At 41.8% G+C, this 14,866-nt stretch overlaps 1 protein-coding gene across 1 annotated transcript in view; it reads left to right on the top strand.

Annotated features, from left to right (window-relative positions):
• Window positions 1-1,289, top strand: part of CEBPB (CCAAT enhancer binding protein beta) — a 4,161-nt gene extending 2,872 nt beyond the window's left edge. The window contains 1 exon segment of the mRNA XM_035900842.1: window positions 1,214-1,289. Coding sequence (XP_035756735.1) covers window positions 1,214-1,289 — 76 coding nt within the window.
• Window positions 1,290-14,866: the final 13,577 nt, after the last annotated feature.

Genomic DNA, 14,866 nt, shown 5'->3' with positions numbered 1-14,866 from the left:
TGCGGGGCGCTGGGGGTATTTAAAAGAGCGAGAGGAGAGCAAGGGCGAAGTGATGCAATCCTTTAAGCATGGCTGGGAATGCTGTGTACATGATGCAATCTCGTGTAACTGTCAGTCATGGATTGAGTAATCTGTTAAAGATGTTCCTACAGTTTTTTTTATTATAAAGAATAATCTATTTCTATAAGAAAATACATATGTATATTTTGGGATCTATGCATTCTTGCTACATTTGAAGCATTAATGAACAATTTTAATAAACTTTATGACTAGGTTAAAAAAAGTAGCTTGTTTTATTTTGAAGGCATGTTTCAAGGTAGATTAAACGCAGGGCTGAAATTCTAGCTGAGTCCGGCTCAATGCTGTGATTAGGATTTTTGTCGGTCTTTTGACTTTGTGACTCAGAGAAGTGTGTGTGTGGGGAAAAATCCCAAACCCCAAGAGAAACCAGCAAAGAGCAGAGCTGGACACTTGAGCCAGTTCTTGTTGCCTCATTTTGTTTCCTCTAATCGCTTGCTTTAGCTGCCGCTTGGGTGTTGTTTGGGGAGGAGGTGTTTGTGTTGGGGTTTTTCTGCACTTCTTGCTGTTCTGAACGTGTAGAGCGAGATGTGCTATCCAAACCATGACCAATCTTTGGCAAAATAACACCAAGCCTGAAGTGGGAGGGAGGAAAAAAAAGTAAGGGAGGAAGCTTGGAAGATTTTTTTTATTTTCTTTACAGAGTTTCTATTCTATTCAGCATTTCTTATGTTTGTAGTTTACAGGAATAAACATGAGAAAGTAGCATTTCTGTTGGATGTCGGTAATTTCGGTCATTGCTCAGGAAGCTCTCATGAAGCCCAGCCAGGTGAGAGGCATATGAACAACTCCCTTATCTTTTCTCTTGGGACGTTTTTCTAACAACTGTCAGTAGAGTTTCTCTGTGGGGAGGTGTTTGGTTCTGTGTGCATGCGTGCGTGTAGGGGGCGAGCGACAAATAAGTGGGGGGGGTGGCAGAGGAGGAGATTTGTAGCAGGCCATAACTTTGTTTTAGAGAGAACTAAGGCTCTGCCTGCCGATGCCTGCCCTTGCCAGGGCTCCCAGGTTGCGTTACTTCCCCCACTGTATGCTGCTGTGCCGAGGTCTGTAAGAAGTTAACAGTCTCAGGCTGGTTACGTGGAGGGAGTCGGGCAAATGATCGTGTCTTACTCAGCATTTTCCATTTTCCTGTTAGGCCAAATTTAAGTGCTAAGTTTTTAGATCCAGATTCCCAGTGCCTCAGAAAAACTCCTGAATTGTCTATGCTGTGACAGCTGAACATGGAAAGATTTTTCAGGATAAAAGTAGTGGACTTGAATTTGCCGCTATACATTTCAATACAAACGGCAGTAGATTGCGGAAGGACAGATTGTAAATTCAATTAGTGGCTTATTTTTAGCGTTTCTTTAAGCAAAGCATGTTTTCTCCTAAAAGAACTGTTCTGCTTTTTTTGACACTTAAGATTGTTGCCTCCTGGGGGTGAATCTCCTGGAGCCCTCACTGAAGTTTGTTACACATGCCCTGCTCGCGCAATGCCTCCACAGCTCCTGCTCGTAAGCAGTGGAGCGTTAGTCCGGATACAGATTTCTCCCATTTGCTTTTTAATTTGTACAGTGCAGTTAAGTTGTTTTTATGAGACCCTAAGAATAGATTTTCTTGGGTGAGCTAGCTCCTGCACCAGCATGACTCAAGTTCTTGCAGGCAAGATAGACGTTAGATCTTGTCTTGACTGTCCCTCGTGACGATGATTACTCCAGCCTCCTGTGGCTGTTTATTCTACTATTCTTCTAGTTACGAAACTTATCCACATCGTTAGATCCGATTTTCTTGTTGTGCTGTAGGCCATGTAATGTTACCCAAACTTTCAAGCTGTGTTCCCAGTCAGAACCAAGTGCTGCTGAGGGTGGAATTGCTGGAGGACTGAAGATGTCTTCAGATACATTCTCTCTTTCTTTATAAATGACAAAGCTTCCAACAAAAGTTCAGTTTTGTCCAGAGGACTGGAAGGCAGGGTAGATTGAGAGATAAGATGTACTAAAGGTATTTTATATTTGTTTAAATAATAGTCCAGTTTTGGAGATAGAGCTCTATCAGGCATGAATGAGCTAATCCCCGTCCTTAAACTTTGCCTGCCACAGTTCAGGAGAGCCCGGGCAGTGTTGCTGCAATTTAAAGAATGTTTAAATTACTCCTGTGTTCCAGTGTATCTCTTAATTAGGATTACAGATTTCTTGTTCAGGAGGAAACGTGCAGCAATGAGTTTTTGTCAGAAAGATGCAGTTACAGACAGGAAAATCAAGGACATGAATGCACCAATTTTACACCAGTCTCAGAAGGAATCCGTGAAAGGGTCGGAAAAAGAATTCCCGAATCCTTCATTCTTAATCTTCTGTTACCCACATAACTTACATTTTAGGAGTTTTATAGCGCTATTAACTGCAAGGAGGTCATGAAATACCCTGCTTTATAAACAAGCATATGAAAAAGCCCCTGTAATTAAAACATTTCCTAGAAAAAGTAGTCAGGAAAAAAATAGTTTGGAAATTAATCTGAGAAAACTCCAAGCACTAAAGCAGACAAAAGAGTCCAAATACCTTTTCTAATCACAGTGGGGGAATTGGAAAATCCCTGTCCAAATAGTGGCTCAGCTCCAAATATTGATATAGTTTCCCATTACAAATCAGATTCTGTGGACTGAAAGCAGTACTTGGTACGTCTCGGGTGCCTTCTGACAGGAGCTCTTGAGCTTCTTTTCCTAAAACGACTCTCGGTACAGCTTGTGGTAAGACTCTGCAGTCTCTGTGCAGGCAAACCATGTGGAAAAGCTAAGGCACTTACTCCAGTAGTCTGTTCCGAATTTATGGAAGTTTATAAACAGCATTTTGTTTGGGCTTTTTCTTTTTTTCCCCTTTGAAATTATTTATTACATTGACTGATTCATACAGGTCTTTCTTGTTACTACTAAAATAACCGATTTTTTTCCTATGTAGAAATAAGTCCGTAAGATCAAATCCCTAGCACTGACATCCCCTTTGCAAAGCATCCAGCACTGTTATCATTTGCGAGGTGTTTGGTTTCAGTTGTGCTTAGTTCTGCAAAGGCATCATATGTATCATTTTAAACCAAAATATTTAAAAATATGATTACAATTTTGTTAGCAGTTCTATCTATCTATTAATAGAAATTATGACTCTCTGCTTATCTGCCCAAAGCATGTATAACCCCTCGCAGCTCTGACAGGGCGGTGTTGCTTTCACACTTTTCCCACTGCCTTCCATTAGTGACTCTTGGAAGACACAGGAAGATTCATGCTTGTTTCTATACTAATTGTTTCTCCTCTATCAAATAAAATCACCCAAATTGCACACAGGCACCAAAGAGTTATTGGGCGGGAGACGTGATCACATTTGTGTGGTTTTTTTCCTCATTGAAATTCTGCAATAGCCTTCAGATATGAAATTACAACCCGAAAAAAGCTTTGTGCACAATGTTCACCTTTACAATTTCACTGCTAGAACAACCGTCATTGATGTGGATGTGTATAAAAATATGAAGTTACTCTCATACTAGCTAGATTTTAAGCAATGTTTCATTAGCTGTGACCAGAATAAAAGTCAATGCAACTCAGTATCTGCTTTAATAAAGAGAAAAAATGTATATGAGGCCAAATTACACATCTTCTTTTGTTATTTGTAGTGATATTGCTTAAGATACAACAAGCATTGTCTTGCATTTTCCTGTCATTCACACCGACACAAAGTGGGTCTAAAGCACCACCAAACTGGAGTGGCAGGGTTCTGCATTCGGTTTGTACTGGATATAGATGATTATACGGTGGACGGGGGGGATGACAGATTTGGTTCTAACTCTTTTTTGCTACCGATTGCTAATGCAAAAAAAAAAGTATTACTACTCTCTGGAGTGTCAGCCTTTTTTATGTTTAAGTCTACGCAAATGCTTAGCGGTCAGAATTTTAGGACAAACCTCATATACTAATGTGAAGTGTGAAGAAAAATTTAAACCTATGCATGAATGTTGAAAGGGTCCTAATCCATTAATCAGGAAATCCAAACAAAACTGGGAATATAGTGAACTACTTCCAAGGAAACAATTCCATTCAAATTCTGAACACCTTTTTTAATCAAGCCATAAAGTAAAAATAAAACCATGTAGCCAAAACTGTACATTAAATATGTGAGGGAATTGGTTCTCTTTGGAGAGACACTCGCTGAACAGACAAAGGAAATTATTAAAAGAATGAAGTTCTATTTAACTCTGCTGGGACCCAAAACAGTCGGAGAGTTTAATCTTTGCAACATAAAACTAAACTTTGGTAGAAACTCTACACTTGGATAATACCTGAGGTTTTCTGAGGTTCCTGATTCTTTCATGTGAGCTGGGGCTGTTTTGCCCCAGCCTGGGCAGATGAGCAGCACGAGCTATGGTGAGTATGTAAACACCTACAAAGATTAGATACAGCCTTGGATTGACATCAGGACCATGTGAAATGAAACTCTCACGTTTGGCATAGTTGTTAACTCTGATTTGCTCTGTCTGGTCTATTGGAAACTCCATTGGAAACCAAAATGCCTTTTGCGATCCTTCCCCTGCTGAATTGTTCAAATGTTTTGTTTTGAATAAAAGGCTTCTCTCCCCTCCTAGAGGTGGTGATGGTTAGATCTGCCTGGATGTGAAAAACAGTAAGGCCGGAATTCAAAATGAGGGTAAATGGGTTAATAGTTGCTGAAGCTAATTGATTTGCATTTACAATAGGGACACATCTAGTTCCACACCTTCCGACTGGTTGCCACAATTTCACAGAGCAGCACCGAATTTAACCCTCATGTGCTTTAAAATTTTCACAAATTTATTTGTTTACTATTAAAATTATTCATAAAATAAATAATAATAATAAATTCCAATATTTTCTAGCTAATTAAAAGCTAAGAAGACTTTGATCTACTTCTCGTTTTCACCTTGCCCTATCTGCTCTTGCCTCTGGGATTCTTGTATCACACGTTACACAGCTATCAAAGCTTTCTCAGAGTTCAGGGTATTTAAATCGGAGCTTTTCATTAAGTCTCATAATTTCATACAATTTGCAGAATAAATCCTCTAAGAACTCCCACTGTAGAAGTGCTGGCTTGGTCAGCAGACCCGGCTTTGACTGGCTCGAAGGCAGACACCTCAGTACATCATGCTGCTCAGAGTAAAGAACTGCATTTTTGATAGGGGCTACAAGATGCTATGGTCCCTATAGAAACCCATATATATACCCATATATTCCCATATATCTCTCTCTATATAGATGTATCCCCATAGAAACCGAGTGCAATGGCTTGTTTGTTTTCTATAACTACCTTGGGTTTGCTACTATATTGCAACAGCAGTTCATTAAGCCTGGGGTAAGGAGCTCATTGATGTTGTCTAGAAATGACAGTAACAGGAGTCACAGTCTCCTTCAAACAATGCAAAAATCCCTCTAACGCCTCACCTGCTCTATTCCCCCCCTCCCTTAGCTCACCTGGGATCTGGGTCCACAAGAGTTTTGCGATACATCTTCTATAAGCGAGCGGAGGAGCTTTGGTTTTAGAAATGAATGTCATGGTGACACGATGGGAAAATATTTCTGTGCAACATGATGAAACAATTACTTGGCTGAAGTAATTCAGGAAGGGAATCACAAGAACAAGAGAAAGTGCCTGGAGCCGGTTTGCGAAGCAGAAGGAGCAGCGGTGGCTTGCTAGCCGAAACATTGTTTTGCTGATTTCCCCAGCCTCTGCCATCTAGACAATAACTCGGGGGCGGGTGTTTCTGACAGTGATTTGCCGCACTTCTCTGAGCCTAGGTGTCTTATTTGAAAGAGTAAAATACAGATTCTGGCTCTATTGTTTTTTGAAATACAAAAGGCCAGGAAATGAACCTGGAATGTAATTTACAGATACTTAAGTGTGTCTAACATTTAAATGTACAAGGAGCAGAATAAAATCTGTGGGATAATTTGGCACAATGAGATGAGTAGAATTACAAAAAAAAGGAGTAATTAGCAAGGAGTTTGGTTGCTTAAAGGAATGCAAGCTGGACCATAGCCACTTACGCTTAACTTCAGCACACAAGCCAGCTTTTGTGCCAGCTCGGAGAAGAACGGTAACTTCCGAGCAGGACTGCTTTCCTGCTGTCGAGTTACTGATGACCACTTGTGGTGGCAGAAAATATTTTTGTGCTTAAAGGTAAGAATCGTGCTGATTGCTGGCATGAGTCCCCAGATCTGAAGGAGTAGAAGAGAAGGCAGAAGGCCTTTATGTATGACTTTAGCTATTGGGTGCACACTCTCCTTAACCACGTCCAAAGCAAATTACATAGCTGCAAAGTTAATGAGTGCTGAATGCTGACAGGAATTAAGGTGCAAGGGGTAAATACTGAGCTTTGAAACAAAAGAGACAGTTTCTGGTCCTGGCTCTTTCACCAACTTATCATATATATCTAGCCCCTAAATGTAATAGAAGCTGTATGCGCATATGTGCATCTCTAGTTATAAGTGCAGTTGCCATAGCTGCAGGTGTATTTGCCTATTATATATTTAGATTCTGATCTTACATATGTGCTTCATTTTATACATGTAGCTGTAGTGATTTCAGTGGAACTATTATTACTCGCATGAGTAATGATAAATGCATAGATCTGTATTTACATGGGTCTATTTACATGGATCTGTATATACATGGATCTGAGATCACAGTGTCTCTGGGAAAATTTTTGTGCCTTGCTCAGTTTTACGGCACATGCCCCAGCAAATTCTAAGCACTTTCATTTCATGTGTTTTTCAAATTTGAGAGAACTACCCATGGACATGGGCTGATTTGGCTGTCTCTTCCTGTACAAAAGGGGATGACAGTGGCTTCAGCATTTTTGCATTTCCCAGGAAAAAACCAAACAACAGCACATCTGACAAGTGGGATACAGCCTATGCTCTAACAGCTACTGTTGGGTCCCAATTCACCAAAGAACTTGAGTGGATGTTATACCTGAGCAGAAGGAAAACAATGCCGAACACAAGCTTTAAACTTTTGGATGTGCCAAGTGCTCTGCAGAAAGACAACCTCCCGGAGCCTCAGCTGCTGCTGCCTGGCCTCTGGATTATGCTGCTGTGGTGGCACAGGCGTAAGACCTGGGAAAGAAAACATGACAGAAAACCTGGATGTCCAGAAAGATGGTGAATGAGATACACTCAAACAGGCCAAAAGGAATCCTAGTTTCGTCCCAGTGTACTGAAGGAGCCCATCCAGTTTGTGTGCTGGCCAGGTCTGGCAAGCCACTGTTTCAGAGCATGGTGTTAGTACCTGGCTGCTGATCAAAGGATTCTTAAGCAATAACCCACTCCACATCAGCAAGAGCTGCTGCCAGGAACCACGGACTTCTATGGGCTGGAAGACAACTGATAAAGCAGATGCTGAGGAAAGCAATGATGCCTGCATTGGGCAATCGGAGTGCTACTAATGGCTACTCGAAAATGTTATTTTTATTTTAGTTCTGCAATTGCATAAGCCTGATTCACTAAAGGCTCACAGTGACATGGCGTTTGCACAGGCCTTGCTTTTTTTATTTTTGGAAAGAATTTACTTAGATGAATAGATGCTCCTATTTTACAGGGGAAAACCACTACTCCTTGGTAGTTCTTCCTTTGTCAGTAACAAGTATGGGTGGATGGCGCCTTTCTCCAGAATTAGGTCCTGTGGATATTGGCTTGTGAAGGATGAGGCACTCAGAATAGGTGGGAATGATGCAATCAAGCCTCTTGCAATACAGTCCTGTGCCTGGCTGTAGGGGATACAGTTCATGAGCAGGGTTGACAGATTGGAAAGGGTTTGGCAAAAAGGACAAAAAGGCAGATCGCCATGTGGTGAAGAGGCCTTGAAAGAAGGAAGTGATACCAAACAGTACGTGGTTCTGGGAAGGCTATTGCAAGCTGTGGCAGTGATGGGAACCGTTCCCAACAGACAAGCAAGGGGCAATGAACTATTTTCCCACTGACCTCATGGTAACGTGAAGTGAAAATTCCACTCTATAGTGTTTTCTGCCAAGTCCTTAAAGGCAAAACCTTAGCAAATGGCTCCTGCTTTTGCATTAATTCACTAGCAGGTGCTCTTCTGCACGAGCCCTGCAAGAGCTTTATTAACAGAGGTACACTAACTATTAAACAGCCATAAGCTTAACCTGGTATTTACTGTAGGACTGTGCCTTTTTATTGCACAGAGGGAGGGAACTCCCTTCTCAGCCCTCCAGGTGGTCCCTCCAGGGCAGGGTTGAGGCACACTGGTGAGAAGGGGTGGGGTTGGGTGGGAGAGGTTTTCATTGCTGCCCTACCTGTTCTGGGCATAAATTGAAATGATCAGTCTCTAAATCCCGCCAATTAGGCATGCTTTACTGGCATTAGGCATGCATTACTGGCATCAGTTTACTATGATAAGTAAAACTAAAATGTTTCTCTCTCTAAAAAAACAGAGGCAAAATCCTGCTTTAACAAATTTAACTCCCAGAGCAGGGGTAGCAGGGGGCAGCAGTGCACTCTGCAGGGTACCTGACCTAACCCAGGCAGGAGTGGGGCAGCATTCTGCAACACCGAACGGCTCAGGGACAAGTTGCTTAATGTGTTTGTGTACCCCCTTCCTGCAGTGCCCGTCTGTTAGGGAGCCCGTGGTGTAGGGCTAGAGGATGCAGTCTACAGTCCCCCCCCAGCATCCTCTCCTCTGCCATAAGTCCACTTTAACATTCAAGGCGGCATTAGATGTGGAGAAAAAAAACAGTGGTAACCCTTTCCTAGGCTCCACCTGCCAACAAAGGTCCACCTACTTGGGAGAGCAAAATGAGATGCTTTTTACAAGACTATGAAACTGCTAGTCAAGGTAGTACCTGTGCTGTCAGGTTAGTACCTTCCTCATCTTCTGATCAAGCGATTCCTATAATGAAGAGGGCAATATGGACCTCTCGAGTGTACTCTTGGTTTCTGCAGACTGAGGCAGGAATTTTTCACACACTGCTCCCGCTCTGAGGGTTATCTTGGTTACTATAAAGGCTAGATGATAGGGTTGGTTTTCTTCCTCAAAGAAAAGTTATCTTTGCAACATGTGCTTCTGCCTGTGAAACTATGGGTATGCCATCCTGCCATGCTGCCATGAAGCATGAGGCTCCTTCCTCATCCGCATTCAGAGAAGAAGTGGGTGAGGACCATCTCCCCGTCCTCAGGATCATCATCCCCTCCCACAGCCCCGTACTCCCTTCGTATGAACCATTCTCACTACTTAAATGTTTAGTCTCCGCTGGTCCAAAATAAGCATTTCTGATATCAGCATTTCAGACCTTTGCAACCCTCACTTGCTTCAAAACAGGCTTTATTCTGAGAAGAGTTTGTCACTGGCACTTGGGTATGTGGAAGGTTTTTTAGGAAGTGAAGAAGACAAATAAGAAAATTAATTATCCATGTCAAAAACATTTCATACTGCGTAAAGCTTGCCTGTGAGGAATGCTGCCCTTTACAGTCTTCTGTCCTGGGAACTCTGACTGACTCAGCCCCCTGCATCCACAGCTTGTCAAGATCCACGGTTGTTTATAATCAAATCACTCCTGTGTACAAATCTAGGGCAGAAAAGCCCATTTCTTATAAGCTGCTTTCCAAATGCAGTACTAGGTTCTTCCCCCCCTACCCACCACCTTGTCTTGAGGGGAGAAGGGAGGTGACTGTGACCTCCAAATAAACACCTCTCAGCTAATTTGTGCTCTCTTCCTGCCTCCCCCCAAGGATTAAGCATTAGCTAGGGCTCTCAGGAGGGCTTTGGCCACCCCACACAGCCAAGTAAGCCGGTGGGACCTGGCACGGTGCAGGAAGGCGCTGCCATGGTCCTGTGCTAAATGTTAAGCCCAGATGGTCGCTTCTCCGCCTCTGCTGCAGAGACTCTGCCCTGCATTAATCAGGCAGGAGTGATGACCTAGTGATTCTGGAGTAAGGAAAGCAAAGTCCTGCATCTGGCATTGCTGCAAACTTGTTCCAGGATCTCGGGCAAGTTACTTCAGCTTTCTTTGCCTCGGTTCTTTTATCTGCAGAAAGATACTTCCTGGATTTGGGACAATAAAGGAGGGTGTCTCAGGTATTATTTGTTTAAAAAACTGTGAAATATGAGATAAGAGACCTTGACAATACCATGTATTATTTAAAGTTTGTGTTAAAAGCTAAAAATAGGAATTAATTCAGCAGGGAAAGTTTTCTGCTGAAAATGACTGGGAGCACAATTGTCCCTCACTCCAAACACTTCCCAGGCAGTAACATGACCACATAGAGTTTGGCTCATTATATATGTAAAATAGGCAGATGCTATTAGAAAGTAATTTTTTTTCACCCAGTGAGTAGAGCAGCCTATCCCTCATGACGAAATCCTCTGCAGGGGCCATATTTTTATCATGCCTCATACTTCCCAAGGTATTTGAAATCACCCTCAAAGTTGGATACTATCTCCTCTTTTCTCTCCTGGAATCTGAGCTCTGTGTTCACAGAATTTTACTGCGTCCTCAGCATTTTCCTTTCAAATTCCCTTCCCTTTGACAGCATGTAATTCCTGATGTTGGTGGGTATCGCTGCGGTTTTATTAAATATGTAATAACACGCTGTTCAGGGACAACATGTCATGATAATACACCGTCCACGTAATTTGGCCTAACTCGTCAATCAACATGGAAAAGGACTGAATGGAGTTCATAAAAGCACCTTTAAGAGGCTGATGGAAATGCTTAAAGAAAAAAGAAATTAGCAGTGTTCTGTATTGTTAAGTATTTTGCAGAGCAGAAAATTAATTAGCAGTGGAGAGAGCACGCTCTTCTGGAATGCCCATGTGTGGCCCATTATATCCTGTTTTGCCCTCTGAGTCATCCCTTTGCAGCCACTGATTCCGTGCGAACAGGAGCAGTCACAGTAGGATCGAGTTTAGTGACTTACTCGTGTGAGTAAGCAGCCATAGAGGGAAATTTCCCCTTGAGCAGAGGCCAGGGTACCACTGGGAAAAGCTGGTGAAATAACTTTTCTGGGAAAACAAAAACCCTGCCCCATTTTTGCATATTACTAATTTTTTACTTTTCACTTTAGGAATGTTATTATTTTAGATTAAATGCTAAAAACGTGTCTCCAGTAAGCTATATAAATCAGAAGTGTGTATGTATCCCAGACTGATGATCTGAGACATCTGGCACTTACACTTGGGGCCTTCTGGCATGGGAGAGATTGCCCCATGAAGTGAACGCACGTTTCCAAGACCTAAGTGAAACAGAAATAACAAAATAGTTCCTGGTGTGCTTAAGCCCTGAAAGTGCACAAGCAAGCCACCAAGGCCAAATCCAGCTCCCTCCAAGTCTAGGTGAAAGGTCATCCACGAATTAGGAAGCAAACTATTGAGTTACCAGCATTGCAGCAACAGAATAACTCTCACCAACTGATTGACTAAGGCAGAGGGATATCACCCCTAGCTATTGGCAGCTGTCCTCTCACCATTAACCTTCATTAAGGTGGTCATCTCCAAACCAAACATATGCACAGTTCAGTTACTAACATAAAAGACATCAATTAGATTTATATAAGAGTATTGCAAAACGTTAAATAATAAAAGCTGCTACCAAACAAGAGCAGGAAGATTCATCACCCTGCAACGTTTGCTTCTCAAACGGACAAAGCCTGGCTATTTTTGGGAAATTACACCTTGACTGGTGACAACACTTGCTCTCTGCATTTGATGTGGGGGAGAGGGGGTACTGCTGGCGTACTCTGTCTGTCTAAATCTGACAGCAAGGCTAAGGTTGGCACTTAACTGCATGAATCACCAACTACTGAAATTTAAAAGCTTGCATATGCAAATAACTAATTAAACATATTAGCATAGTCAGTTACCCAAACTGTAATCTTAATCGTATCTCCAAGTTAGGCATGCAATCACACACCCATTTTGCAGATTTGCATTTGTGAGCATGGTTTCCCGAGAGCTAGGTCCAGAAACTAGTCTAATAACCAATTTTTCCTCATGCAGTTCCAGGAAGGAAAAAGAAGAGTGAAAGTATGCTGGGTGGCTTCCTCTCCTGGCAAGTACTGGGGAATTGCACAAAATCAAGAACTGATGTGGACAGCAAAATGACAACTGAGAGGGCTAGATGGTGAGTTAGGCATACTCTCATTTAATCTAATGCCCATCTTTGTGACTCCTTCGACCCAAACAATGTGGATTTCCCTCTATTAGCAAATATTCAGACACAGGAAAAGACTACGTGCCAGATTTTGACTTTATTTACATTGAATTACCTGAGATTAGAATCTGAAACTAGAAACTTTATACAGTTACAAATAGCTATATTATGCAGTTTTAAGGGGTTAAGAAAAGGAGGAAATCATAACCACAGAAGTCATAAAGGCAACTTATCCCAAGCCAAATAGTTTTGTTTCTAACGCAGGGCTTTAATTATAACATGTCATATAATGATGACATAGTGCTATAATAGGCAAATATAATGCATTAATCTGATATTATATTTTGGCTTTAACAATAGGTGCAGCGAACCAGCCTTAGTGGATAACTCATTCAGAACCTATCTGCACACTCCACCTAGATACTTATCTGCCTCTTTAATTAAGTGGAGGGAAACTTCTTGAGGCCATACCCATAAAGCTAGTCTCTGATGATAGCAGAGTTACTGGAAGCCTTTGGTAATCGCTTACACCCACGTATTGTGGTTAGCTTCCAACTTTGGCTCTTTCCTTCTCGCTTTGGAACCACCTATTTATCCCCTAGTGTAAATCCCCTAGTGTTTTTGTATCAAAAGGGGTACAAAAGACCTCCAGGGGTTTGTTTGAGCAGCATGTCAGCATAGTGTCATTGGCCTCCTCAGGACTGAACCAGGCTTCCTAACTGCAGCAGTGAAAAAAACAGCCTTGGCAAATTTTTCACTTACCAGTATACTTCTTGAAACAGTAGTACCAGGCTGCATCAGTGAACGCAGTTCGGCCAGCGCCAGCTTCCCATAATGCAAGTCCCCCAGGTTGTCCTCAGCACGTGCTCACGGCAGTCAGGGATACTACAGCAGCTGACTTCAGTGGAAGCAGGATGGGGCCGCATGGGATAAAACCATCTTTCCTGAATCTGTGGGTCCTATGTAGCTTTGTGTACATTGGAAAACACCCCTTTTTTCTTCTTCAAACACAAACAGTTTGTAGGATTTGCATGCTAAGCTAAAAATAAGATTTTAACTAATCCATTAGTTTGGAGAAGGTGGCACCCTGAGTTGCAGTGCTTGCTCTCTACTAGGAATTTTTGAGAGAAATGTCCTGCTTTGAGGCAGTCATATACAGAAATCATAAAGACCAAGCATGTAAACAGCATCTGAAGAAATCACAGGGACAGCAATCTCGAGGCCATGTGAGATAACTCTCTGAGGTGACAGTAGCATACAATAAGTGCTATAGTCCCTGTAGGGGACTAAAGGCAGCTGATGTGAGGTTCCTATACTTCAGTACTAGCTAAGCAAGCCACACAGGATGAGCACAACCAAAATGGCTCCAACAGCTTACCGCCTCCTTTTCCTTTTTGTCTCCTTCTGCGGTTCGCTTCCGTACTCTCCTCCGATCTTTTCCAGTATGAAAGGCTCTGCTAATGACCTTTGAACAGATCATGTTGAGAATGTCACTGCAGAGCTGCTTAATCTTACGGTGGCGCCTAGATAATATGGTGATGGGTACCGAAATGCTGAAAAACAGACAGACAGATAGCTAGATAAGATTAGATATATAAGTAATTTAGTCAGCCATCATACAGAGCAGCTGACATAAGTTAATTTGTAAAGCCAACTGCTAAAATTGCTTTAGAAGTCCTTACATTTTAATTCTGTTGAAAGACAGACCTTTGATCTGAATTGTTTTGGTGGCATGTACATTATTTAATGGAACCTCACCTGACCAGGTAATGCCAGACCGGTCATTCCTAGCATGCTATTGTCACAGGAGAACAGTGTACATGCAAATCCATACCTACCGATAGCTCAAGGGCAGACAGATAACTGAGCATCGTGGAACAGATATAGACTGAAAGCATGAGCACCACTTTATGCTGATATGCAGAATGAATCATGGCTAATAAAAGGCTGAAACAACCATATATATGACTAAACATAACACCAGAACACTTTTAAATTAAGCATGATCAGAAAATAAAAGGAGAAAAATTAACAGATAAGTGTTATTGCTTCTCTTTTTCATTAATATTTATTAATTTACACTGGGGGGAGACGGAGGAGGAGGAGAAATAAAACAGACCTGTCAGATTTGCTATTGTTTATAGACAGTTTTATATTCCTTCTCTCAGGTACTAGAAAAACACTGGGATGTTTGTACTGCATTCATTGCAGGGAAAATTATTTACATTCACATGATATGTTTTTTTAATTTGGCATTAAAAAAATTTCAAAGACACTTCCTAGGGCAGTTTATTTTTGAAGTGGGTTATTTGTTTTCAGTCTAAATCTGAGGCCACGGTGGTATTCCCAACTATGGAAGGGGTAAGAGAGTTAGTATAAAAGTGTAGAGTGAGTTAGTCCATGTGTCTCTCTGGGCGGCATACATCCAGCACAGACACTTTGCACCACTAAGTCCCACTAAAGCAAAAACTGCTAAGCGCATGGATTAACCACAGATAAATGGTTGCATGTCTTAATTAGTGATGGCTGAAGCTCTCAGAAGATTCTGTGGTTGAATTAGAATAAGCATTCAAAAAGTTCAAATGTTAATCCAAGCCTCTTTAGTTTATAATGATGGAAGTCACTCTCTAGA

The sequence above is a fragment of the Egretta garzetta genome, unplaced genomic scaffold (assembly GCF_000687185.1).
Source record: "Egretta garzetta isolate BGI_Z169 unplaced genomic scaffold, ASM68718v1 scaffold188, whole genome shotgun sequence".
Taxonomy (NCBI): Eukaryota; Metazoa; Chordata; class Aves; order Pelecaniformes; family Ardeidae; genus Egretta; species Egretta garzetta.
Note: the sequence above shows the minus strand (reverse complement) of the source record. Positions and strands in the feature narration are given on the sequence as shown.